We start from the raw sequence: 26,712 nt of genomic DNA on the forward strand, positions 1-26,712 counted from the left end.
TGACCTCTCACCCTTGTCCTCTTGAGGTTTGTCTGTATCCCGTTGTCCATCAGTTTCATGGTGACCTCTGTGTCGGAAACCAAGGGCCGAAGGAAGGGAGTCTGGACAGGGGTGTGGAACTCCCTCTTCTCCCGACTGAGATACCTGGCAGAGACACAAATTGGATGGATTAGTTGCTGCCCTGTGGCGATCAGTGAGACACCAACAGCTATACTGCATTCTAACAAAGGGCAGTGGGTGTCAATGTGCTTTGTGAACAGCGATGCAGCTGTTGTTCTAGACAGTCAAGTAATGAACCATACAACAACATAACAGCGAGGAGGTAGGATGTGCTCTGTCTGGGCGCTCTCTGTGGGTGGCGCAGTCTGGGCAGGGGGCGCTCTCCGTGGGTGAGCTCGGCAGGGGGTGCTCCGCCTCGGCAGGGGGCCTCTTACCTGGGTGCCTGAGAGCTGCAAAGAACATAAGAGATATTGATCCAGCAGCCCTGTGTGAAGGGATTCACTCCACCCCGAAATTTCCCTGTAACCTGCAAGACGGAAAGAGCAGTGACTCTTGTGAACTCTCATAGAAAAACAGCAGAAAGCAACCACAGCATTGAGACGGCTGGAAGCCTTTCAGCTCCTGCTCACCAAGTCCCCCTCCCACCATCTCCCCAGTGAGAGAGAGAGACGGAGGGGGGGTGGAGAGAGAGAGAGAGAGAGACAGAGAGGTGGGGGGAGAGAGAGAGAGAGACGGGGGGTGGAGAGAGAGAGAGAGAGAGAGAGACGGAGGGGGGTGGGGGGAGAGAGAGAGACGGAAGGGTGGAGAGAGAGAGAGAGAGAGAGACGGCGGGGTGGAGAGAGCGAGAGAGAGAGAGAGAGAGAGAGAGACACGGCGGGGTGGAGAGAGCGAGAGAGACGGCGGGGTGGAGAGAGGGAGAGAGAGAGAGAGAGACGGGGGGGTGGGGAGAGAGCGACGGGGGGGTAGAGAGAGAGAGAGAGACAGGGGGGTGGTGGAGAGAGAGAGAGAGAGAAACGGAAGGGTGGAGAGAGAGAGAGAGAGAGAGAGAGATGGAGGGGGGGTGGAGAGAGAGAGAGAGAGAGAGAGACGGAAGGGTGGAGAGAGAGAGAGAGACGGAAGGGTGGAGAGAGAGAGAGAGAGAGAGAGAGAGAGACGGAAGGGTGGAGAGAGAGAGGGAGACAGAAGGGTGGAGAGAGAGAGCGAGAGACGGAAGAGTGGAGAGAGAGAGAGAGAGAGAGAGAGAGACGGGGATGCGGAGTGAGAGAGAGGGCAGGGATGGAGATAAGAACATAAGAACATAAGAAATAGGAGCAGGAGGAGGCCATCTAGCCCTTCGAGCCTGCCCCGCCATTCAATAAGATCATGGCTGATCTGTCGTGGCTCAATTCCACTTTCCCGCCCTCTCCCCATAACCCTTAATCCCCTCTCTTATCAAGAACCCATCAACCCGCTTCTTAAAAATATTTAGCGAGGCAGCCTCCACCACTTCAACGGGCAGAGAATTCCAGAGATTCACCACCCTTTGAGTGAAGAAGTTCCTCCTCAACTCCGATCTAAACCGCACCCCCCTTTAACTTGAGGCTGTGCCCCCTAGTCCTACTGTCCTTTCTGAGCGGGAAGAGTCTCTCCACCTCTATCCTATCCATCCCATTCATCATCTTATACGTCTCAATGAGATCTCCCCTCATTCTAAACTCTAACGAGTACAAGCCTAGTTTATTCAGCCTCTCCTCATAGCTCAACCCCCTCAACTCCGGTATCAGCCTAGTAAACCTCCTCTGCACTCCCTCCAAGGGCAAAATATCCTTGCGCAGGTGCGGCGCCCAAAACTGCACACAGTACTCCAGCTGCGGCCTCACCAATGCCCTATACAGCTGCAGCAAGACCTCCCTACTTTTATATTCAATCCCCCTCGCTATGAAGGCCAGCATCCCATTCGCCTTCCTGACCACCTGCTGCACCTGCAAGCTGGGTTTTTGCGACTCATGCACAAGGACCCCAAGGTCCCTCTGCACCGTCGCCTGCTGCAGTTTTTCGCCACGTAAGTAATAGTCCTTCCTACCAAAGTGGACCACCTCACACTTGCCAACATTAAATTCCATTTGCCATTTCCTGGCCCATTCGCCCAGCCTATCTAGATCCTTCTGCAGACTCTCCACACCCTCCGCACAATTTGCCTTTCCCCCAATCTTGGTGTCATCAGCAAATTTCGACACCATACACTCGGTTCCCTCCTCCAGATCATCTATATAAATGGTAAAAAGCTGAGGCCCCAGCACCGACCCCTGGGGCACCCCACTCGTCACCAACCGCCAATCCGAATAGCACCCATTGACCCCCACTCTCTGCCTCCTATTTGACAACCAATCCTCTATCCACGCTAACACCCTACCTCCAACTCCATGTCTCCTGACCTTCTGCAATAACCTCTTGTGAGGTACCTTGTCAAACGCCTTCTGAAAATCCAGAAAGACCACATCCACCGGCTCTCCTCTATCCACTGCCCTAGACACATCCTCATAGAACTCCAGTAAATTTGTCAGACGTGACTTCCCTTTAATGAAACCGTGCTGCGTCTGCCCTATCAAGCAATTCCCTTCAAGATGCCTCGCAATTTCCTCCTTAATGACGGATTCTAACATTTTACCTACCACAGACGTTAAACTAACCGGCCTATAATTCCCTGCCTTTTGCCTGGCACCCTTCTTAAACAACGGCGTAACATTAGCCGTTTTCCAATCTTCCAGCACTTCCCCGGAATCCAGCGACGTCTGGAAAATAACCACCAAGGCATCCACTATAACCTCCGCCATTTCTTTCAGAACCCTCGGATGCATGCCATCCGGTCCTGGGGACTTGTCCACAATCAGCCCCTCCAGTCTGTTGAGCACCACCTCTCTAGTAACAGTAATGTCATTTGGGGCGGGGGTGGTGGAAAGAGAGAGACAGACAGAGAGAAACGGAGGGAGGGGAGAGAGACACACACACGGAGGAGTAGACGGCGAGATAGAGAGACAGAGACGGGTGGGGAGTGGAGAGAGGAAGAGGGAGAGTGTGTGTCTCAGAAATGTCTCCTTTCAGTGTCTATTACAGTCTGAAAGAGATAGATCATTGTGAAATCCCCAGTGATGAAGCATTTGTACTGACAGCGTGGGAATCCCTGGTGCTGACTATGGCTGGTCTCGGGAAAGGGTAGATATTTCCAGAAAGCCATGAAACCAGTCTCTGCCACCCTGAGGTTCTGAGACACTCACCATGGAATATCAACACGACAACAGTACCTGGTTAATGGCTTCCTCTAAATCTCTGAACACAGTATCCTGGAAAGGCTGTACTGTGGGGCCCTCCCCTCCCCAGCCACAATCTCACACCTGAACTTGGAGTGACACAGAGTGGGTGCACGGACTGTCTGTTAACCACGGGAAGCCTACACCTATCTGATACTCTACCTGCTCATTGGTTGTCCGTCCCCTCGCGACCAGCACGATGTGGAATCCAGTCAGACCAGCCACAGGAATGAAGAACAAGCCCGCCACACACATCACCGCCATACTGTGTTGTTGTAGTCAAGGGAAAGAAAGAGAGATACACACACACATACACACTCCCCACCACATTCTCCCCCCACCCCCCCCCCCCCCACAAGGGTTTCTGAATGTCCTAGCCATTATCCTATCCAGTCGAAGGCCACACAGAGGAGGAAAGAGTGAGGTGGAAAGATTATGGATGTCTACAAGGGCGGCACGGTGGCACAATGGTTAGCGCTGCTGCTTCACAGCACCAGGGACCCGGGTTCGATTCCCAGCTTGGGTCACTGTGTGGAGTCTGCACATTCTCCCCGTGTTTGTGCGGGTTTCCTCTGGGTGCTCTGGTTTCCTCCCACAGTCCAAAAGACGTGCTGGTTAGGGTGCATTGGCCGTGCTAAATTCTCCCTCAGTGTACCCGAACATGCGCCAGAGTTTGGCAACTAGGGGATTTTCACAGTAACTTCATTGCAGTGTTAATGTTAATCTACTTGAAACACTTAATAAATAACTAGGGCTGTGCTCCCTGGGATATAGAAGGTTCAGGGTCAAATTGTTGAAATGTTTGAGATTACAGGGAGACAGATAGAGGCTGATAGAAACTATTCCTGCTGGTCGGGGTAGACTGGGACTGGGGGAAATGCATGGACAAGATAGGGTCAGAGTCTGAAAATCAGAGGCAGTCCTTCCCGGACAGAAATTAGGAAAGCATCTCCACTCAAAAGGGAGAGGACTGTTTGGAAACTCTTGCCCACAATGGAAGCTGGGTCGATTGTTAATGTTCCACCCCAGAGTGAGAGGGTTTTCTTATCCAAAAGGTACCTAGGGACATGGGGAGGTGAGTGGAGTCACAGATCAGACGTGATCTCAGTGAACAGGTGGAACAGACTGGAGGGGGGTTGACTAGCCTCCTCTTCTCTGACTGCCCCAGTCCCGGGTAGAGCAGAGGGAGGGCAGAGGGAATTGTATGAACATGGGCGAGTGTGGAGTATGCCTTATTAAAGGTGACTGTGCCTCTATCTGCTGCTAGGTGGAGCCAGTGGCCTCCGTTTGGATTTTAAATAAATGTTTGTGGGAGGTGACTCAGAATCCAGTGATCTCGACACACTGCAGTCCCGGATCCACTGCTTCCTGTAACACCACGTATTCTAACAGAATGAGAGCTCCAACACCCTCCCTGAATTCACCAAGATTTTACCCAACTGGGAACTGTGCTGGACTAAAACTGCATGTACAGTTCACTGGCACACTATCTCTACTCATTACCACTGCGAAGAGATCCCGCTGCAGGGTGTGCAGAGGGGACGGTGTGGGAAGGAAGTGGTGTGCTTGTGGGGAGAGGGAAAAGGGATGGGGAAGGAAAAACAAACACGAGTGGGAAGGGGAATGGGGAAGTGGAGGTGGAGGAGAAAGGGATGGGGAAGCAGGCGGAAGTGGGGTGTGTGAAAACAGGGAGGGGTAAAGAGATAGAAAGGGAAAGGGAAAGGGGAAGGGGAGGGTGTGGGTGGGGGAGGAGGAAAGGGAGAGACAGGGAGAGAGGGAGAGGAAGGGGATTAGGGGAAATGGGGAGTGGGAGGGGGAAAGGGACAGAGAGGGAGGAAGGCAGGGGAGTGGGGGGGAGGGGGAAAGGGATAGGGAGGCAGAGGGGGGAGAGGGAGGGGAGTGGGAAGTGCGAGGGTTGGGGGGGCAGGGGCGGGGGCAGAGACCCCTGGAGAAAGCAGAGTAAGGATACGTAACAGCGGTGTGCACCTTGGACAGCTCGTTGACATGGTTCAGCACGTAGAGAAGTCCGAAGCCAAAGACCCCGATGATGTGGGTGGTGAGCGACAGGAGGAAGAGGAAGAAGTAACGGTAATTCCTTCGACCAATGCAGTTGTTCACCCATGGACAATGGTGGTCAAACTCCTGGGAGGGAAGGAGGGAGAACGAGAGGCGTTAGAATGATAAACATCCCCAAACTGGTGCCAACATGAACCCGAACCCTAACCTGGCACGGTAGCACAGTGGTTAGCACTGCTGCCTCACAGTTCCAGGGACCCAGGTTTGATTCCTGACCTCGGGTCACTGTCTGTGTGGAGTCTGCACGTTCTCCCTGTGTTTGCATGGGTTTCCTCCGGGTGCTCCGGTTTCCTCCCACAGTCTGAAATACGTGCTGGTTAGGGTGCTTTGGCCATGCTAAATTCTCCCTCACTGTACCCAAACAGGTAACTTAGGGGATTTTCACAGTAACTTCATTGCGATGTCAATGTAAGCCAACTTGTGATGAATAAATAAACTTTAAAAAACTTTAAGCCTTCTGCAACAAATCAAATACTTCTGTGTCACACGGCAAGCCAAGCGGTTTGAAGGTAAACTGGTCTGATTTCCCTACTCTCCACCCAGAACGAATACTGATTTCTGCACGGGGGAGCTCATTGCTTGTACGGTCACTGTTTGAAAGGACGGTGAACAGCCCTGTTCACACAGCAACACATTTGAACCTCTATCGGAGCTAAGCTGTAGGGTGTTGGGGGCAGAAGGGACAGACACATTTGGTCTCAGTGTCCACAGGGTTTGGTGAATAGATTGAATGAAGCTATGCCGGTGTGGCTCACATGGTGAGCCTGTACGACATCTTCCGCAGGTGTGGCTCGGATAGTGGCTGTGGAGACATTCAGACCAGGAAGGGATCACGTTGGCAGAGCTCGGGCTCCTGGCAGGGAAAGGAGATGGATGGGGTCACTTGTACCTCCACACAGTTGTCACAGACGCTGCAGTGAGAGCAGCGGGGCGGCCGGTAGAATCGACAGGTCGAGCACCACTTCATCCGAACCTGGATGCCTTTGATCTCCACGTTCTTGTAGAGAGGAGCCCGAAAATCATCGTCCTTATCTTCATCTTCATCAGCTGAGAGCCAGGGAGAGAAGAGGAAGGGAGAAGAGGAGGGGGCGAAGGGAGAAGAGGAGGGGGCGAAGGGAGAAGAGGAGGGGGCGAAGGGAGAAGAGGAGGGGGCGAAGGGAGAAGAGGAGGGGGCGAAGGGAGAAGAGGAGGGGGCGAAGGGAGAAGAGGAGGGGGCGAAGGGAGAAGAGGAGGGGGCGAAGGGAGAAGAGGAGGGGGCGAAGGGAGAAGAGGAGGGGGCGAAGGGAGAAGAGGAGGGGGCGAAGGGAGAAGAGGAGGGGGCGAAGGGAGAAGAGGAGGGGGCGAAGGGAGAAGAGGAAGGGGCGAAGGGAGAAGAGGAAGGGGGGGAAGGGAGAAGAGGAAGGGGGGGAAGGGAGAAGAGGAAGGGGGGGAAGGGAGAAGAGGAGGGGGGGAAGGGAGAAGAGGAGGGGGGGAAGGGAGAAGAGGAGGGGGGGAAGGGAGAAGAGGAGGGGGGGAAGGGAGAAGAGGAGGGGGGGAAGGGAGAAGAGGAGGGGGGGAAGTGAGTGAAGTAAGAGAGCAAGATGGGGAGATGGATGGAGGGTGAGAGGAAAAGATACTTGATGTGAGTGTGGGCAAAACTCATTGACGTGGGAAACAGCAAAGGGACAGTCACAGGTGTCAGCTCAGTTTGCTGCGTTCCCTTTCCTCCACCTCCACCTCTCTGCAGTTCACACCCATCACTTCACAAGCTCAGAATCGCCTTCATGGCAAAGTATCACATCTTCCTGAACTTTTCAGGCCATTCCAGCTTTTATTTACCACAGATGCCTCCCCTAACACTTCTCAGTGATTGAAACCAGGGCAGGTTACACAGGAACAGGAGGAGGCCATTCAGCCCCTTCTCCAGCCTATTACACAGGAACAGGAGGAGGAGGCCATTCAGCCCCTTCTCCAGCCTGTTACACAGGAACAGGAGGAGGAGGCCATTCAGCCCCTTCTCCAGCCTGTTACACAGGAACAAGATGTCATTCGGCTCCCTTGAGTCAGATCGTCTATTTAATTTGATCTTTTTATTTTACTGCCACCTTCTTGAGGGACAATGAAGGCAGGCCCCAGCCAGTGACGCCCATGTCCTGTAACTGTTATTTCTTTCAAAAGGAGACTTACCTCGTGGGAAGATGCCAGGGTCCATGAATGTGGCCATGCTGAAGTTTGCCAGCACGAAGAGGAAGATGATCACATTGTAAATGGGAATGGCGGCTGAAAAGGCCTGGCTGAGCCATGGGCACCTGGGGGAAGTGAGACAAACAGAGGTTAGGGGGACAGCACAATAATCCTCTCACCGGCCTGTTGGTGCAGTCGGCACAGTCAATGAATTGAAGAGGGACCTCCCACTGTTACAGAAGGTCCTAAAGCGCCTCAGCATCTGGAAGCAGCTTTCATTCGGAATGCAGTCAGGGCTGTTGATGTCGGGAAAGGTAGCGGCAGTGCGTGCCCTGCAAGCTCAAAAAATTCACACTTTAAACGTGGCCTTGGCTGAGACAGGAATATTGAGCCCAACAGAACAGGCAAATCATTATCACCCAATCCACACTCTGCCAATAATCACATTTGGTGGCAAATCATACCACAATCCAACATATCACTCCCTCAGCACTGACCCTCTGACAGCGCGGCGCTCCCTCAGCGCTGACCCTCTGACAGCGCGGCACTCCCTCAGCACTGACCCTCTGACAGCGCGGCACTCCCTCAGCACTGACCCTCTGACAGTGCGGCGCTCCCTCAGCACTGACCCTCTGACAGTGCCGCACTCCCTCAGCACTGACCCTCTGACAGTGCGGCGCTCCCTTAGCGCCGACCCTCTGACAGTGCGGCGCTCCCTCGGCACTGACCCTCTGACAGCGCGGCACTCCCTCGGCACTGACCCTCTGACAGCGCGGCACTCCCTCGGCACTGACCCTCTGACAGTGCGGCGCTCCCTCAGCACTGACCCTCTGACAGTGCCGCACTCCCTCAGCACTGACCCTCTGGCAGTGCGGCACTCCCTCAGCACTGACCCTCTGGCAGTGCGGCGCTCCCTCAGCACTGACCCTCTGGCAGTGCGGCGCTCCCTCGGCACTGACCCTCTGACAGTGCGGCACTGTCTTAAATTGATCGGATAGTTCTACCAAGTAGCTGGTATGAGTATGAATGGCCAAACTGTCTCCTTCAGTGTAGAATCTGTGATTCTAAAGCTGTGAATTATGCTTCTGCCATTTTACTGGTAGGAGTCTAGCCTGGGATTGGCCACCTATTGTGCAGGATGACAGCAAAGTTGGCGAAAGAGGCGCAGGCATGGTCAGTGAAAGGGGCTCAGTGTAGATGCAGATGATCAGGTTGGTACAGCTGTATTTGAGGTTAAATCAAAAGCCTAATCTGAAGCTTGGCTCACAGGCCAGAAGCTGAGTGATGACATCCACATTACTGTACAGCCCTGAGCGGCTTCCTGTGTAAGCACATCCTACTGCTTTGCTTCCAGGCGGTGCTGACCTTTATTCCGCTATTACGCTTCCAGGCGGTGCTGACCTTTATTCCATTGTTCACAACTACTCTTGAGTCAATGCATTGTATCTTTAATCTGGTCAATACCACTCCCTTTGCCTTGTGTTCCATGCGATCGTTGTCATTTAATCTCCACTGCCCTCTAACCTCCCCAACCTGTGACTCCAACTCCCCTTTTGTAATAGCACAAGCCCATCAAATCCCTCTCTCCTCAGTTCTGAAGAATCGAATCAGACTCGAACGTTAACTCTGTTTCTCTATCCAATGGATGCTGCCAGGCGAGCAGGGTTTTCCCAGACCTTCTAGTTTTTATTTCATATCGCCAGCACCTGCAGCATTTTTGCTTTTAGTTTTCTAAAATGGTTCCAAGGATTAAGTGACAGCTGTTACGTGGATAGATTGTGTTCTCCTCAGAACAGAAAAGGCTAAAAGTAGTTAGATATAGCACTTGGAGCAAAGGGGATCAAAGGACCCAGCAATGGTAAAGGAACAGCTGATATATTTCCAAGTCAGGATGGTGTGTGACTTGGAGGGGAACTTGCAGGTACTGGGATTCCAATATATCAGCTGTCCTTGTCCTGTCTCAGGTTTGAAAGGTGCTGTTGAAGGAACTTGGCATTTTCCTGCAGTGCATCTTGTAGATGGCAGACACAGCTACTATTATGCGTCAATGGTGAGGAAGTGAATGTTTACGAATGTGGTACCAATCGAGTGGGGCTGTTTTGTCCTGGATGGTGTCGATTTTCTCCAGTGTTGTTGGAGCCGCACCCATCCAGGCAAGTGGCGAGTGTTCCATCACATTCCTGACTTGAGTCCTTGTAGATGGTGGACAGACTTTGAGGGAGTCAGGAGGTAAGTTACTCTCCACAGGATCCCCAGCCTCTGACCTGTTCTGTGTTTATATGGCTGGTTCAGTTTCTGGTCAATGGTAACTCCCAGGATGTTGATAATGGGGGAAGGGATTCAGCGGTGGTTATACCATTGAATGTTAAGGGCGGGGGGGAGATGGTTAGATTCTTTGTTGGAGATGTCTGTGCCAGGCACTTGTATGGCGTGAATGTTACTAGCCACTTGTCAACCCAAGCCTGGACATTGTCCAGGTCTTGCTGCATTTGGAAATGGACGGCTTCAGTATCTGAGGAATCGCGAATAGTGCTGAATTGTGCGATCATCAGCGAACATCCCCACTTCTGACCTTATGATGGAAGGAAGATCATTGTTGAAGCAGGTGAAGATGGTTGGGCCTACCCTGAGGAACTCTCGAACTGAGATGCTTGACCTCCAACTACCACAACCTACTTATTTTGTGCCAAGTAAGATTTCAATCCAGATATACTTGGATTTCCAAAAGATATTCAATAAAATATCACACAGGTCTCATGGATTTGGGGTGGGGGTGGGGGGAAAAGGGGAGAGAGAGAGAGAGAGAGAGAGAGAGAGAGGGAGAGAGAGAGACAGAGAGAGAGAAGGTGGGCAGTGAGATGTGGCCGCAGCTATTTCCAATCTATATCTATCCTTGATTTTGATGAAGAGACAGAAGTTTCCTGATGATACAAAACGAGGTGGAGAAAGGAGGCCATACACACAGCAATTATAGACAGGTTAAGCAGTAACAAAGTACCATCTGGAGTATAACGTTATTCACTTTGTTCTTCAGAATGCAAAAGCAGTTGTGAAACTTGTAAACATTGCTGCTCGGAGGGATTTACTTGGGTATAGTTGTACAAATAAGCATGCAGGTACAACAAGCACACAGCAAGTGGCACATTATTCTTTTATTCCAGCCCCCTTGCAGTAAAAGCCAAAGTCACCTTGCTCCAATTGTACAGGGCTCGGTATAACTACACTCCAGAACATTGTGCGCAATTCTGGCTTGCGTATCAAATGTAGGATATACTTACAATGGAGGTGGTGCAGTGAAGGTTCACTGGGTTGGGTGTTTGGGATGAGGGGGCTGGAGTTTCGAAAACTGAGGAGTGATCTTGCTGAAATGTGCAACATTATGAAGGGATTTGACAGGGTAGAGACGGAGAGGTTAGCCCCCCCCCCCCCCACCCCCCCCCACCCCCACCCGGCTGGAGAATGTAGTGCATCTTTAGGCTAGTCTTCACAATAAGGGGTCGGCCATTTCAGACTCAGAAGAGAAGAGATTTCTTCACTCAAATGGGTTTGAATCTTTGGACCAACTGTAAATATTATGGCTATAAGAGCCAGTCAGAGGCTGGGAATCCTGCAGTGAGTCCTCCTGACTGCCCAAAGCTTGTCCACCATCTACAAGACATTAGTCAAGAATGTGATGGAATACTCGGCACTCATCTCCACTTTAAATGGGAGAACCGTTATTTTGAAATTATGCTGCCCATTCTAGTTTCTCCTCAAAGTGAAACATCCTCTCAGCATCCACGCTGGTGAGTCCCCTCAGGATCTTACATCCACGCTGGTGAGTCCCCTCAGGATCTTACATCTTTCAGTCACCTCACACTCTTGCAAACTCCCATGGATACAGCCTCAGTCTGTCTGACATTTCCTCATCAGATAAACTCCCTTATCCCAGGTATCAATGCAATGAACCTTCTCTAAACAGATTCTAATATATTTCTATAATCCTTTCTTAAATAAGGAGACCAAAGCTGTACACCTAATTTGAGACTGGTCTCGCCAGCGCCTGATACACTGTAATATCCTGACTGTACTGCATTTCCCTTACAATAAACACCACCATTCCATCTACGAGGCACAAGTCAGGAGTACGATGGAATATTCTCCACTTGCCTAGATGAATGTGGCTCCCAACACAAATCAAGAAGTTCAATACCATTCAGGACAGAGCAGTCCCACCTGACTGCTCCCGCATCTACAAACATGATGTGGAGATGCTGGCATTGGACCGGGATGGGCACAGTAAAAAGTCTCACAACACCAGATTAAAGTCCAACAGGTTTATTTGGAATCACAAGCTTTTGGAGCGCTGCTCCATCAGGTGAATGACGAAGGAGCAGCACATGATTCCAAATAAACCTGTAGGACTTTAACCCAGTGTTGAGAGACTTCTTGCTACATCTATACTCACTCCCTCCATTGTCAATGCACAGTGGCAGCTGTGTGCACCATCTACAAGATGCACCGCAGCAACTCACCAAAAGCTTCTTAGGCAGCATCTTCCAAACCCACCACCTCTACCATCTAGAAGGACAAGGGCAGCAGATACCTGGGAACACCCCCACCTTGAGGTTCCCCTCCGAGTTACTCACCATACCAACTTGGAAATATAATCGGTTGTTCCTTCACTGTTGCTGGGTCAAAATCCTGGAACTCCCTCCCTAACAGCACTGTGGGTGTACCATCACAAAGACTGCAATGGGTTCAAGAAAGCAGCTCACCACCACATTCTCAAGGAGTAATTTGAAGTCAGCCATTCCTTCACTGTTGCTGGGTCAAATCCTGGAACTCCCTCCCTAATATCACTGTGGATGTGCCTACACCTGTGGAGCACAGTGATTCAAGAAGGTCACCACAATCTCGAGGAAAATTAAGGATGGCCAATTAGTGTGAGCCTAGCCAGCAAATGAAGGGAAAATGCCCCTTGCGGTGTTGGGCCAGGGAACACCAGTGCTTTACTCTGAAGACTATCATAGATAATCACTAATAAATCAAAGAGGGAATTCAGGAGATATTTCCTCACCCAGAGAGGGGAATTCGATCCTGGAAGAAATGGTACAAACAGTGTGGCTGCATTTAAGGGGAAACTGGATAAACGTGAGAGGAAAATGGACCAGAAACATGGAGGGAGCTTTATAGTAGACCTGCAGCAAGTCTGCAAGGTATGTAAAAGGACAAGCAGAATGTAACAAACAGTGAGCCAGGGCCTGACAATCCTACCTCAAATACAAATGACCCTGCATCTATTTACATAGACTTCTGTCCTGCTGTGTTTGTGTTCTGTGGATGTACGAGATTTGGAAAGCACTCTCTTGGTGCTGTTGCCTCATTTACTGACACATCTCCAATCATAAAATTCCTACAGTCTAGGAGGCCATTCGGCCCATCAAGCCTACATTGGCCACAATCCCACCCAGCCCCTATCTCATAACCCCACGTATTTATCCTGCTCATCCCACTGACACTAAGGGGAAATTTATCATGGCCAAACCACCTAACCCACACATCTTTGGCCTGAGGGAGGAAACCGGAGCACTCAGATGAAACCCACACAGACACAGGGAGGATGTACAGACTCTGCACAGTGACCCGAGACTGGAATTGAACTTGGGTCCCTGTGCTGTGGGAGAGCAGTGCTAACCACTGTGCCACGTGCTGCCCTCAATCAGAGCACTGGCAGCCTTTGGCAGCAGTAATGCCAGATATCTGCTGGTGAACAGTGACTGTGCTCCCTCAGTGCTGCCAATTGGGGATTGGCAGCCTGGATTGCACGGCTCAATTCCCTGGAATGGCGGGGGGAGAGTCAGGAGCATTCTGCCTCAGCGAGTGTAGCTACCCCAACAATGGCTATACGGCAGTGCGAAAGGAAGGCTGATATTGCAGGAGCAGAATAAAATGCTCCATCATGGACTGGTGACTTGCCGATGACACACACAAAAAACAAGCTATTTCCCAACAGAGCTTGCGGACCTATCTGTGGATGGGACTCCATTACAGCCTGTGTCGCAATGCTGGCCTCACACCAGCTTCAACATTCAATCAGCCCAGGAGGACAGAGCAGAAGAAATGTGTCGCAACTTGCACTGAAGCAATGCCCTTCACCAACTCAGGACATCCCTCCCCCATCCCGTGTTCACTGCTCTGGCATTAGAAACTTAGAAACTGGGCACAGCAAGCTGCCACATGCAATAATTATCAGACAATCCGGGTCAGTTCAGGAAGAGATCTCCTTAAAATACTTTCGTGTCTACGATAGCGCAGTCTGGCCGTGATCCTCCCGGGAAAATCACGCATCAGTCAATTCACAGGATCCCCACAAGCATTCACACTGCGCTTACTTCTCCCAGCACCAGAAATCAGCAGGGAGATGTGGAAATTATTTAACTAGTAATTTCCCTACAATTTAAATCAAATTAGTGGGCCCAAGATTGAATTCTCTGGGGTGCTGCTTGCCTCTCCCACTCTGCCAGAGTGTTTATTGTAGCTCCCCACTTTCCAGGAACTAGCATCCCAACCTGGAGTGAAGGAGTGGGGGACAACTGGGCCCCCTAGGCATGGGCACCGACAGTGCCAGCCTGGACCCCCAGCACAGCCCACCTGGCGTAGAGCAGGGCCTGATGAGGATGATTGGCATAGGACAATCCACCCTCACCATTCTCCATTGGTACAGATGGGAAAAAAGGGAGGCCAGCAATCAGGGCAGACTGGGGGTGCGGGAAGGATGGGCAATATGGGAACAGGTGTCGCCGGGGGTTGTCTGCACTACGCAGCCTCCTGGGCAGGAATAGACCCCATCCTAAAATCTAATGATATTCATGTGGTGGCCTCTGCAATGCAGAGTGTGGAAGATTCTAGTGTGAACTCACACTGAGAAAACCAACATGAAATACTCCAGTTTTCCCACAAATTCAAGGCTGAAGTTTTTTTTTGGGAGAATCCACCCTTTGTCTTGGAAAGTCACTTTGATGTCCATGTGGTAAGTCACGTGGAGCTGTTGGAAATTGATCAATGTACTTTAAACTGCAACTAGTGCTGCCTTGCTGGACACACACAGCATGCACGCACGCAGCAGGGAATCTCTGCCGGGTGCAGACACACACACACACACACACACACACACACACACACACACACACACACACACACACAGGCAACAGGGAATCTCTGCCGGGTGCAGACACACAGGCAGGTAGCAGTTGTGGGGCAGAAGAGAGAATTGGCAGGTTTGTGAATGAGATGTACCATGTGGAATTGGACAGTTAGATTCTGCCTATCACCATCCCAAACCCACCTGACTGACGGGGGAGTATAGAACCCCTCCCTATCTCTGTAACCTCCTCCAGCCCCTACACCCCTCCCTAACTCTGTAACCTCCTCCAGCTCCTACACCCCTTCCATCTCTGTAACCTCCTCCAGAGCCTGCACTCGTCCCTATCTCTGTAGTTCTCCCCATGTCCTGAGCAAAATAATTATCCTATAATCAATAGACAAACGTATGGATATGGAGTAGTCGCTGTTTGGCCCTCTCAAGCCTGCTTAACCTTTCAGTAAGGTCATGGCTGAACGGATTGTAACCCTTGACCACACATTCCTACTGACCCCGATAATCTTTCACACCCTTGTTAATTGAGAATCTATCTCGCTCTGCCTTAAAAATACTCGCAGGCTCGGCTCTCACTACCTTTTGAGGAAATATTCCAAAGGCTCACGAGTCTCAGAAAACAATTCTCTCATCTTAAGTTGTAAAATGAGAGGTATCTGGTCTAGTCAGAAGTCTCACAACAGCAGGTTAAAGTCCAACAGGTTGATTTGGTAGCACAAGCTTGGAGCATTGCCCCTTCATTCAGCAGCAAATAAACCTGTTGGACTTTAACCTGGTGTTGATAGACTTCTTACTGTGTTTACCCCAGTCCAACGCCAGCATCTCCACATCATACTTACCCAGTCTGGCCTACATGTGACTCCAGAGCCACAGCAATGTGGATAACTCTCAACTGCTTTTAAGCAACTAGGGATGGACAATAAATGCTGGCCAGCCAGTGACGCCCATGTCCCTCGATTAAAAGAAGTGTACCCTCGTTGTAGATTCTCCCACAAGAGGGAACGCTCTATCCACATCAGGATCTTCTGTTTCAGTCAAGTCGCCTCTCACTCTTCTAAACTCTGATGGATACAAACCCAACCTCTCCATCCTTCCTCTGAAGACACCCCGCCCGTTCCTATGTTAGTCTGGGAAACCTCTGAACTCCTTCCAATATCTTTCCTTAAATAAATACTGAACACAAAACTCTAGGTGTGGTCTCACCAATATCCTGTACAACTGAAACATAACCTCCCTACTTTTATATTCAACTCCCCCCACAGTAACATTCACTTAGCTTTCTGAGTCACCTGCTGTAGCTGGATATTAGCTTTGAGAGATTCATGCACTGGGACACCCAGATCCCTCTGTACCTCAGAGCTCTGCAATCTCTCACCATTTAGAGAAGCTTCCTTTTTATCTTCTTGCCAAAATGGACAATTTCACATTTGTTCTGTTTTGCTAAGATTTTTTAACCACTGGCTTAAGCTATCTAGACATCTTCCTGGAGGCAAAGTACTGCAGATCCTGGAATCTGAACCAAACACAACAAATTTTGGAGAAACTCAGCAGGTCTGACAGCATCTGTGGAAAGAGAATAGAGGAAATGTTTTTGAGTCTGGATGATACTTTGCCAGAGCTGAAGGGAAGGGGAAAAATAATTGGACAAGCTTTATACTATGAGGGAGGGGGCTGTAATTGGACAAAGGAAATGTAAATGCTGATAAAGGCTAAGAAAGGTGCTAATAGCGTCTATGAAGTGATTGGAATGTGTCAGTGGCAGAACAAAAGGTACAGACTGTTAGGGCATTACCTGACGAATGTGGCATCTTCTTCTCATTCTCTAACCCTAGCTGTGACTGTAACACCACATTCAGGAAACAATACTTTTCACTGTATCCCAATACATGTGATAATAATAAATCAAATCAAAATCAGTTGGCCTGGTTGGGGGTGGGCTGTTTGGAGACAAGCTGGAGAGCAAGATTTCAGAAGTGGAAAAAATAAAAATTGAAGGATAGAAAGTGATAAAAATGGATAAAAAGAATGAAGCCCAACATTAACTGGAGGAACAGCATCTCATCTTCTGATTGGGCACTTTATAGGCTTCCGGACTGAACATTTAAGTTCAACAACTTCACAGCATAAACTCTACCCTCCACCTTCCATTTATTTTATATATTCTTAACCTTTGTTCTGCCACTGACAGATTCTGATCACTTCATGGACACTATTAAAACCTTTCTCAGCCTTTATCATCAACATTTACATTTCCTTTGTCCAATTACAGCCCCCTCCCTCAGTAAAAGCTTGTCTGGTTTTCCTTCTCATCACCCAGACTCGAAACATTGGCTCTATTCTCTCTCTGCAGATGCTGCCCAACCTGCTGAGATGTTCCAGCATTTTTGTTTGGGTATACACCTTCCCAGCCTCCTTACATCCTCTTCCTAATTTACTTTCCTGCCTTATCAACCATAAGCACCTTCAGCAACCATACCTTCAATCCCTGTATCCAAATCACCGTAAAAATGCTGATGCCCCAGCACTGATCCCTGTGGTGCATCTTGCCAACCGGAAAATTATTCTTTCTTCCACGTTAGCTGGCCAATTATTTACCCATTACCCCCTGCACCATGAGCTCTTCTGCAATAATGCATATGTGGCATTTTATCAAATGCTTTCTGGGAATCTAGGTACAGTCCATCCACCACTTCCCCTTTATCCACAGCACCTGTTACTCATTCAGAGAATTTCCAATAAGTTGGTTAAAGTTCAGTTCCCTTTCACAAAACCACGTTGACTCTATCTGATTTCCGTCAGTTTTTCCAAGTGCCCTGCCGTAACATCTTCCATAACGGCTATAACTGTGCAGCCATATTCCCCTCCAACTCCATTTACAAGTTTGCTGATGACACCACTGTAGTGGGTCAGATCTCACACAATGACAAGAGTACAGGAATGAGATAGAGAATCTGGTGAACTGGTGCAGCAACAATAATCTCTCCCTCAATATCAACAAAACCAAGGAGATTGTCATCAAATTCAGGAAGCGTAAAGGAAAGCATACCCCTGTCTACATCAATGGGGATGAAGTAGAAAGGGTTGAGAGCTTCAAGTTTTTAGGTGTCCAGATCACCAACAACCTGCGCTGGTCCCTCCATGCCAACGTTATAGTTAAAAGATCCCACCAACATCTCTACTTTCTCAGAAGACTGAGGAAATTCAGCACTTCTGCTACGACTCGCAACAACTTTTACAGATGCACCATCAAAAGCATTCTTTCTGGTTGTATCACAGCTTGGTATGGCTCCTGTTCTGAACAAGATTGCATGAAACTACAAAAGGTTGTGAATGTAGCCCAGTCCATCACGCAAACCAGCCTCCCAACCATTGACTCTGTCTATACTTCCTGCTGCCTCGGCAAAACAGCCAGAATAATCAGAGACCCCACACACCCCGGGCATTCTCTCTTCCACTGTCTTCTGTCAGGAAAAAGATACAAAAGTCTGAGGTCGTATACTGACCGACTCAAGAACAGCTTCTTCCCTGCTGCCAGACTTTTGAATGGGGCTGACCTTGCACTACGTTGACCCTTCTCTACACCCTAGCTATGACTGTAATATTACATTCTGCACCCTCTCCTTTGCTTCTCTATAAACGGTATGCTTTGTCTCTATAGCATGCAACAAAAAGTACTTTTCACTGTATACTAATGCATGTGACACAATGATAAATTAGATCAAATCAAAATAAACCAAATCTAACATTTTCCCTTTGACAGACTTTAAGCTAAGTGGCCTACAGTTTCCCACTCTCTGCCTCTCTTTTTGAATAAAGTAATTCCATCCACTACTTTCCAATTTAATTAACCCTTCCCAGAATGTAAGGATTTTTGGAAAATTATAACCAACACATCAGTTATCTGACTAGTCACTTCTTTTCAGATTCTTGGATAAAATCCATCAGGATCCAGGGATTTGTCAGCCTGCAACCCCAACACTTTGCTCAGTATGCTGATTATTGTCATTTTCCAGAGTTCCTCCCTCCATCCCTTCCTTTTACATCTAGTTCCAGCTAGTTACTTGTATCCTCTCCAGGGAAGACCGATGTTAAAAACCTACTCAACGCATCTGCCATCTCCTTATTTTCCAAGGTAAAAGGTAGAATAGGTAAAATCTCATGAGACCTGGGGTAGGCTGGCTAGATGGATACAGAACCAGAGACAGAGCAGCAGAGGAAAGATGTTTTTCAGAATGGAGATCTATAGCTAGCGCTGTTCCGCGGGGATCAGCGCTGGACCTCTGTTGTTTGTATGTACATAAATGATCAGGAGGAAGTGGTTGGTCTGATTAGTAAGTTTGCGGATGACATAAAAATTGGTGGAGTTGAAGTTAGTGATGAGGATTGTCAGAGGATACATCAGGATGTAGACTGATTGGAGACTTGAGCACAGGTCAAGTCTGTGGAAATGGAGTTTCATCTGGACAAATGCGAGGTGATGTATTTTGGAAGGTCAAATTCAGGTGCAAATTATAATGTGAACGGCAGAACCCTTAGGAGGATCAGAGGGATCCGGGCGTACAGGTCCACGGATCCCTGAAAGTAACAACACTGATGGATAAGTTGATCAAGAAAGCATATGTCAATGCTTGCCTTCACAGGTTGGGGCATCGAGTATAAAAACTGGCGAGTTGTTACAGCTGTATAAAACATTAGTTAGACCGCATTTGGAATATTGCGTGCAGTTTTAGTCGCCACACTATCAGAAGAACAAAGAAAATTATGGCACAGGAACAGGCCCTTCTGCCCTCCAAGCCTGCACCGATCATGCTGCCCGACTTAAGTAAAACAACCTACCCTTCCGGGGGCCTTATTTCCATCCTATTCATGGACTTCTCAAGACTCCCCTTAAAAAGTCACATATTGTACCTGCTTCCACTATCTCCCCCGGCAAAGAGTTCCGGGCACCTACCACCCTCTGTGTAAAAAATCTGCCTTGTACATCTTTTTTAAACCCTGCCCCTCGCACCTTAAGCCTGTGCTCCCTAGAAACTGACTCTTCCACCCTGGGAAAAAGCTTCTGATTATCACTCTGTCCATGCCCCTCATAATCTTATAGACTTCTATCAGGTCACCCCTCAATCTCCGTTGCTCCAGCGAGAACAAACCAAGTTTCTCCAACCTCTCCTAATAGCTAATGCCCTCCATACCAAGCAACATCCTGGTAAATCTTTTCTGTACCCTCTCCAAAGCCTCTACACCCTTCTAGTCGTGTGGCGACTAGAAATGAACACTACATCCCAAGTGCAGCCTCACTAAGGTTCTATAAAGCTGCAACATGACTTGCCAATTTTTAAATTCAATACCCTGGCCGATGAAGGCAAGCATGCCAAATGCCTTCTTGACTATTTTCTCCACCTGCATTGCCACTTTCAGTGACCTACATACCAGTACACCCAAATCCCTTTGGAGAGAATGCAAAACTTTATCAGGATGTTGCCTAGTCTCGAGGGTGTTGTCTATGAGGAGAGGTTGGATAAACTGGGATTGTTTTCACTGGAAAGACGGAGGCTGAGGGGAGACCTGGTCTACCAAATGATGAGAAGCATAGACAGGGTGGATAGTCAAGAGGCTTTTTCCCCAGGGTGGAAGTGTCAATTACATGGGGCACAGGTTCAAGGTGAGAGGAGGCAAGTTTAAGGGAGATGTGCGGGGGAAGTTTTCATGCAGACAGCGTGGGTGCCTGGAACGTGCTGCCAAAGGTGGTGATGGAAGCTAGGTACATTAACAATGTTCAAGAAGTATATTGATAGACACGAACTGAGGCGAGAGGGATAGAAATTCCGTATTGGCGCAGGCTTCTTGGGCCGATGGGCCTGTTCCTGTGCTGTACTGTTCTTTGGTGGGTCCAACCCTTGGAATTTTTCTTGATTTCTATTGTGCACTCTGAAATGTCTGCCACTATTGACCAATCTCTTAATCTAAATCGTCAGTGAAAGCTCTGCTTTCGTGCCCTTATCATCTGCCCTGATTTCAGTTTAAACAGAGAGCTGTGATCGGGATCTCAGTGCTGTTGAGAGTTTCATACACTACGACCGTGATGATGTGAACAAGCACTCTGCCACCGCAGGGTGTGAGAACAGTATGAGCAGGTCATAGCCTGACAGATTGGAGAGGGTGTAGAAATGGGGTGTGAGGTGGCATAGACAAACTAAGCAAGCAAAGAGCTAGAAAAACCAGTTTCCCCTCCATCCACCCACAGCCCGCACAACACCATGGCTCTCACTAGTAACACTGCTTCCAATCTTGCCCACATGATGCAAACATCACTCTGGGAAAGGAAACAGGAACAGGAAAAAAAGGCAAGCAGTAGCGATTCGATTCCCTGAAGCCCCACTCTTGGCTGGGAAATACACATACAGCACAGGAGGAGGCCTTTCAGCCCTCCAAGCCTGTGCTGCCTTTCCACCTGCCCCCAACACCCCCTCCCCCAAAACCTGCTGCAAATTTCCCCCTTTCGAGGTTTTATCTCATTTCCTGTTTACAGTCACCACTGAATCGGTTTCCGCCGTGCCATTAGTCAGTACATTCCAGATCACAACAACTCACTGTGCAAAAGGAAGTTCGCATCAAAAAATTCTCAGCTTGCCCTCTGGCTCTTTTGTCAATTTGTGCCCTCGCGTTTCTGATCCTCGGCCTACTCAATACACTTTTCTCTGTCTACTCCACTCCAAAAACCGCTTCATAAAACAGGGTACAGTCACAAAGATTACAACACAGGAGGCCATTTGGTTTACCATGTCTCTGCAAGAGCCACTCCAATCATCCCACACCTGTCCTTTCCCTGGAGCTCTGCAAATATTTTCCCCTTTGATAATGAGTTCTCTTTGGAAATTGAGAGTGAATCTGCCCCTACTGCGCGCGCGCACACACACAGCATGCATTCCAGACCCTCACCACTCTCATTGGCTCTTTGGCCAAGCACCGTAAAGTGGTCACCATAATAAGAACATAAGAAATAGGAGCAGGAGTAGGCCATCTAGCCCTTCGAGCCTGCCCCTCCATTCAATAAGATCATGGCTGATCTGTCGTGGCTCAGTTCCACATTCCTGCCCTCTCCCCATAACCCTTAATCCCCTCTCTTATCAAAAACCCATCAACCCGCGTCTTAAAAATATTTAGCGAGGTAGCCTCCACCACTTCAATGGGCAGAGAATTCCAGAGATTCACCACCCTTTCCAACTCTGGTTCTGCTCAATGGGTACGCGTCCTGCATCCTCCCCATCTACTCTGCAGATTCCTCATCACTTTGCGCACCCTTATTAAATCTTTCTTTAACTTGCTTGGCTCCAAGGAGAATAACCTTAGCTTCTCCAGTCTCTCCACACAAACTGAAGTCCCTCATCATTTGGGTCGGCACGGTGGCACAGTGGTTAGCACTGCTGCATCACAGCGCCACGGACCTGGGTTCGATTCCCGGCTTGGGTGACTGTCTGCATGTTCTCCCCATGGGCTTCCTCCGGATTCCTCACACACTCCAATGAGTGCAGATTAGGTAGATTGGCCACAATAAATTGCCCCTTAGCGTGAGGGAGACTAGCTGGGGTAAATACACAAAGTTATGGGGATTGGGCCTGGGTGAGAGTGTGTTTGGTGCGGACTCCTTCTGTAGAATTAGAATCCTGTAGGATTCTAATCTAAATCATTCTGATAAAATCTCTCCTGCCACCTTAAGGCCTCAACATCGTTCCTGAAGGGACACACATCTCTACAGGGCACTTTCCACCCAATTACATTCAGCTTCTTTAACTGTAACCGCTGTGGAAATGTGCTTTTGGACAATCATTCGTTAATGCATGTCACTGGTCACCGCTTCTATGGGTCCTAGTGTGGCTGAGCAGTCTAATCCCAGAACCACATCATCTTGGGCCGCACATTTGGTAGGTGCTTCTGGCAGGATCCTTGGACTCAAGAGAGCTGGGATTTCTTCCTCAGGCTCCCTTTTCCAGGTCTCCTTGAGAAATTGTGCCCCTTCAATCGGGAGGTTGCTCCAAGTGGGTCTCTTCTGAGCAAGGCCCTCCCAGGTGCTGATGTCTGCGTTGCATTTCTTGTGCTAAGTCTTCAGGGTATCTTTGAGGCATGTCCCTTGTCCTACTCTTGTACGGAAGCCTTCCTTTAGGAGACACAGCAGCTGATTTTCACAAAGCGAACTTCTGTAAGAGGCAGCGTGATGATAACTGGCTGGCTTCCACAGGTTGAGGGGTGCCAGGGAGGCTCCCCTACTCCTCTCTCTATATATGTCATTCTCATCTGGTCTGGGCTTGTATGTGACTCCAATCACAATCCGCGTGACACTGTAATGCAGGGCAGCACTCCCTCAGTGCTGCTACCCCCGACAGGACGTTATTAGGACTGTAACATATCAGTTTGTCAGCCTCAGTTGTACTCTGAACCCACACCTTTCTGATTCAGGGGTGCCAGCCTACAGTTGAAGCGAGGTGCCTGGAACTGGGCATAAGTGATCAGTGCCAAAAGTCTGGGGAGTGCAGGGCTGTCCAAGGTGTAATCCGAGGCCCCTGGGGGCAAAGATTCTATGGCCACTATTGCAAGGAGAGCAGGTGAGATACCCCTGTCCCTCAATAAACACCACTGAAAGAGCAGTTATCCCAGTGCCATCTGGCACATTCTGAAAGCTATCCAGCCGGTATGAAACTCCTCTCAATATTTTGGAGAGGCACTAACTACATGTCTGCCTTTGCTGCTGAATATGGCGAGAGTTTTCATCACAGATCAACCATATTTACTGTGCTAGGTAAGACCACCTAACATAGGAGCAGAATTAGACGACTTGGCCCACTGAGTCTGCTCCGCCATTCAATCATGTCTATTTTTCTCATCGCCATTCTCCTGCCTTTTCCCCATAACTCCTGATCCTCTTATCAATCAATAACCTATCTTTCTCTGTCTTAAAGACACTCAATGACCTGGCCTGCCCTGTAGCAAACAGTTCCATAGATTCACCACTTCCTGGCTGAAGGAATTCCTCCTCATCTCTGTTTCAAAGGATCATCCCTTTAGCCGGAGGTTGTGCCCTCTGGTTCTAGTTTTTCCTACTAGTGGAAACATCCTCTCCGTGTCCACTCTATCAAGGCACATCCTTGACATGTCCACTCTATCCAGGCCTCACAGTATCCTTTAAGTTTCAGTAAGATTCCCCCTGCCACCACCCCCCACCCCCAATCCTTCTACACTCCAAGTACAGACCCAGAGTCTTCAAAACTTCCTCATACGAAAAGCTCTTCATTCCGGAGATCATTCTTGTGAACTTCCTCTGGGATCCTTTCCAAGGCTGGCACAAGGGGTCCAAAACTGCTCACAATACTCCAAATGAGGCCTGACCAAAAACCATATACAGCCTCAGCAGCACATCCCTGTTCTTGTATTCTAGCCCTCCAGAAATGAATGCTAATGTTGAAACCTGGGAAAATTTCCAAGGTGAATCACTGGATTGTGTGGGAATCACCTCAGCTTGATTGGGGCACTCGAGATGACCTCTGCTGGCAGACCCCACTACTCATCTGCTAAGATACACAGGGAATGATAACCAAAGAGAAAACTCTTGTTCTAATTTAAGATTTAAGGTGCGGGGAGGAAAGTACAGAAGTGATGTTAGGGGTAAGTTTTTCACTCAGAGGGTGGTGAGTGAGTGGAATCGGCTGCCGTCAGTGGTGGTGGAGGCGAACTCGCTGGGGTCTTCTAAAAGACTTCTGGATGAGTATATGGGGTTTTATGGGATTGGGGGTTACAGATAGGTGTTGATGTGATCGGCGTAACTCGTGGGCCGAAGGGCCTGTTTGTGCTGTAGTGTTCTATGTTCTAATGTCCCACTAGGGAAAGGAAACCTGTCATTCTCATCTGGTCTGGGCTTGTATGTGACTCTAATCACAAACTTGCCTCCCAGTTGTCACTCAGGTTGTGTCAAAACAACTCCTTGAAAGTGGAGTCACAGGTGGGCAGGGTGAAGAAGGCACTTGGCATGCTTGGTTTCATTGGACAGAACAAAGTTGTACAGGACATTGGTAAGGCCATATTTGGAATACTGTGTACAATTCTATATTACAGAAAGGATATTATTAAACTAGAAAAAGTGCAGAAAAGATTTACTCAGGTGCTACCAGAACTTGACAGTTTGAGTTAAAGGAGAGGCTAGATAGACTGGGACTTTTTTCTCTGGAGCGTAGAAGGCTGAGAGATGATCTTATAGAGGTCTATAAAATACTGAGGGGTACAGATCAGCGAGACAGTCAATATCTTTTCCTAAAAAGTCAAGGAGTCTAAAACTAGAGGACACAGGTTTAAGGTGAGGGGGAGATACGAAGTGTCCGGAGGGGCAATTTTTTCACAGAGGGTGGTGAGCGTCTGAAACAAGCTGCCAGAGGCGGTAGAGGTGGGTATAATTTTGCCTTTTAAAAAAGCATTTAGATAGTTATGTGGGTACAATGGGTATAGAGAGATATGGGCCAAGCCCAGGCAATTAAGACCAGCTTAGTGGTTAAAAAAGGACAGCGTGGACCAGTTGTGCTGAAGAGCCTGTTTCCACTGTAAACCTCTATGACTGTATAACATGTTTAAGAAGGTGACCCACATCAGCTCAAGGGCAACCAGGGACTGTTCTAGCATGAATTACGTTCCACTGTCAATTCTGGTTTTAGGCTGGGGCAATCGTTTGGGCCAAATGGGCTGTAACCGTGCTGTAGTTTTGAGTAACTGATGGGGGTAAATAAACTGCCTGATGTGTACTATTCAATTCCAGAGTTAGGTGAAGAAACAGAGATCAGGCAACAGAGTGCCTGCTATAATTAGCAGCAAAGCAGGTGAGGCAAGGCTGGGGGAGTGCAGAGTGAGCCTACTCAAACTCTCACAACAAGCTGATCTAAATGCTGCGATGACGACATAGTGAGAACAGGCTGTGGAGTCCAAGACAAAGTAAAAATCACAGGACGAATAAGAACAGTCAGAAATATATCAAGTGGGGCTTTACGAGGTCAGATAACAGGAAATGCAAAGGTCGTCAGTCACCACTTCCCCCTGCCAGGAGAGTTTCTGTTTCAGAAGCCACGGCTGTGCTTTCACCCATCTGCGGCAGAGCCCTGTGGAGGTCACCGCACCCTCCACAATCCTTGTATCACCTGCAAGACATGGAAACCACACCCCTGTCTTGCCAGAAAGGGCCTTTGCACCAGATAACAGGGTACTTGTTGCACAATTGTTGACAAAAACACAGATTAAAGTCAAAGTAAACAGCCCTGTTGTGAAAAAGGGGCAACATGCGACTCAAACAGTGCTGTTGGCATTTTTAATACGCCACCCTAAAGGCAGGAAGTGAAGTAGTTCTGGGAGTGCCCTCCCCCATCAGCACACCTTATCGGAGAGCATTCCAGCTCCAGCAGAGGGGAAGCTCAGTGAGAGAAAGCAAGCAGAGATATACGAGCTGCATTCAGTCTGCTCTCCTGCCCGCCCTCCTTTGCCTCTATTTCAGGAGCTTGCTGCTGTCCTTGGCACAGCCAGCCAGCCGTCAGCACAGCAGCTGCAAGCTACACCCACCAGGCCGGTCAAACAGGACACAAACACACACTAACACAAAAAGACAGGCGAATGGCCTCCATTCTGTCATGCAGCATTCAGTGAGGACTACATTGAACGGTGACATTCCCAGACTCACTTTCAAGTCAAAGTAGCACTGCAGCCTAATTTGTTACCCTGCTTGACTCACTCTCATGCTGGGGAACTCCAATTCATACAATGCCTTTCACTACAGTGCAGTGCTTCATAACCACTGACGCACTGTGGAACAACAGTCACTGTTATGTCAGTAACTTAGCAGCAAAATTGCCTACAGAGAGATACCCAGATTCAGCAACTGATTCTCAATCTCTCTGTCGAGCAGCGGGGAGAAGATCCTTACATCCACCTCCAGCACCAGATGAGGCCCTCAGCACACTGACCCTCTGACAGCGCGGCGCTCCCTCAGCACACTGACCCTCTGACAGCGCGGCGCTCCCTCAGCAC

The 26,712-nt window shown here is 49.1% G+C and overlaps 1 protein-coding gene across 1 annotated transcript in view; it reads right to left on the reverse strand.

The window, feature by feature from the left end:
• LOC145338673 (palmitoyltransferase ZDHHC5-like) overlaps nt 1–26,712 on the reverse strand; it is a 66,489-nt gene that overhangs the window by 14,900 nt on the left and 24,877 nt on the right. Inside the window, exons 3-8 of the mRNA XM_080183059.1 lie at nt 7,530–7,651; nt 6,253–6,410; nt 5,257–5,429; nt 3,450–3,552; nt 435–526; nt 12–144 (exon numbers count right to left, since the gene is read on the reverse strand). Coding sequence (XP_080039185.1) covers nt 12–144; nt 435–526; nt 3,450–3,552; nt 5,257–5,429; nt 6,253–6,410; nt 7,530–7,651 — 781 coding nt within the window. The remainder of the gene's footprint in view (nt 1–11; nt 145–434; nt 527–3,449; nt 3,553–5,256; nt 5,430–6,252; nt 6,411–7,529; nt 7,652–26,712) is intronic.

This window comes from Carcharhinus amblyrhynchos, unplaced genomic scaffold (assembly GCF_965287045.1).
Source record: "Carcharhinus amblyrhynchos unplaced genomic scaffold, sCarAmb.v2.hapA chromosome_139, whole genome shotgun sequence".
Lineage (NCBI taxonomy): Eukaryota > Metazoa > Chordata > Chondrichthyes > Carcharhiniformes > Carcharhinidae > Carcharhinus > Carcharhinus amblyrhynchos.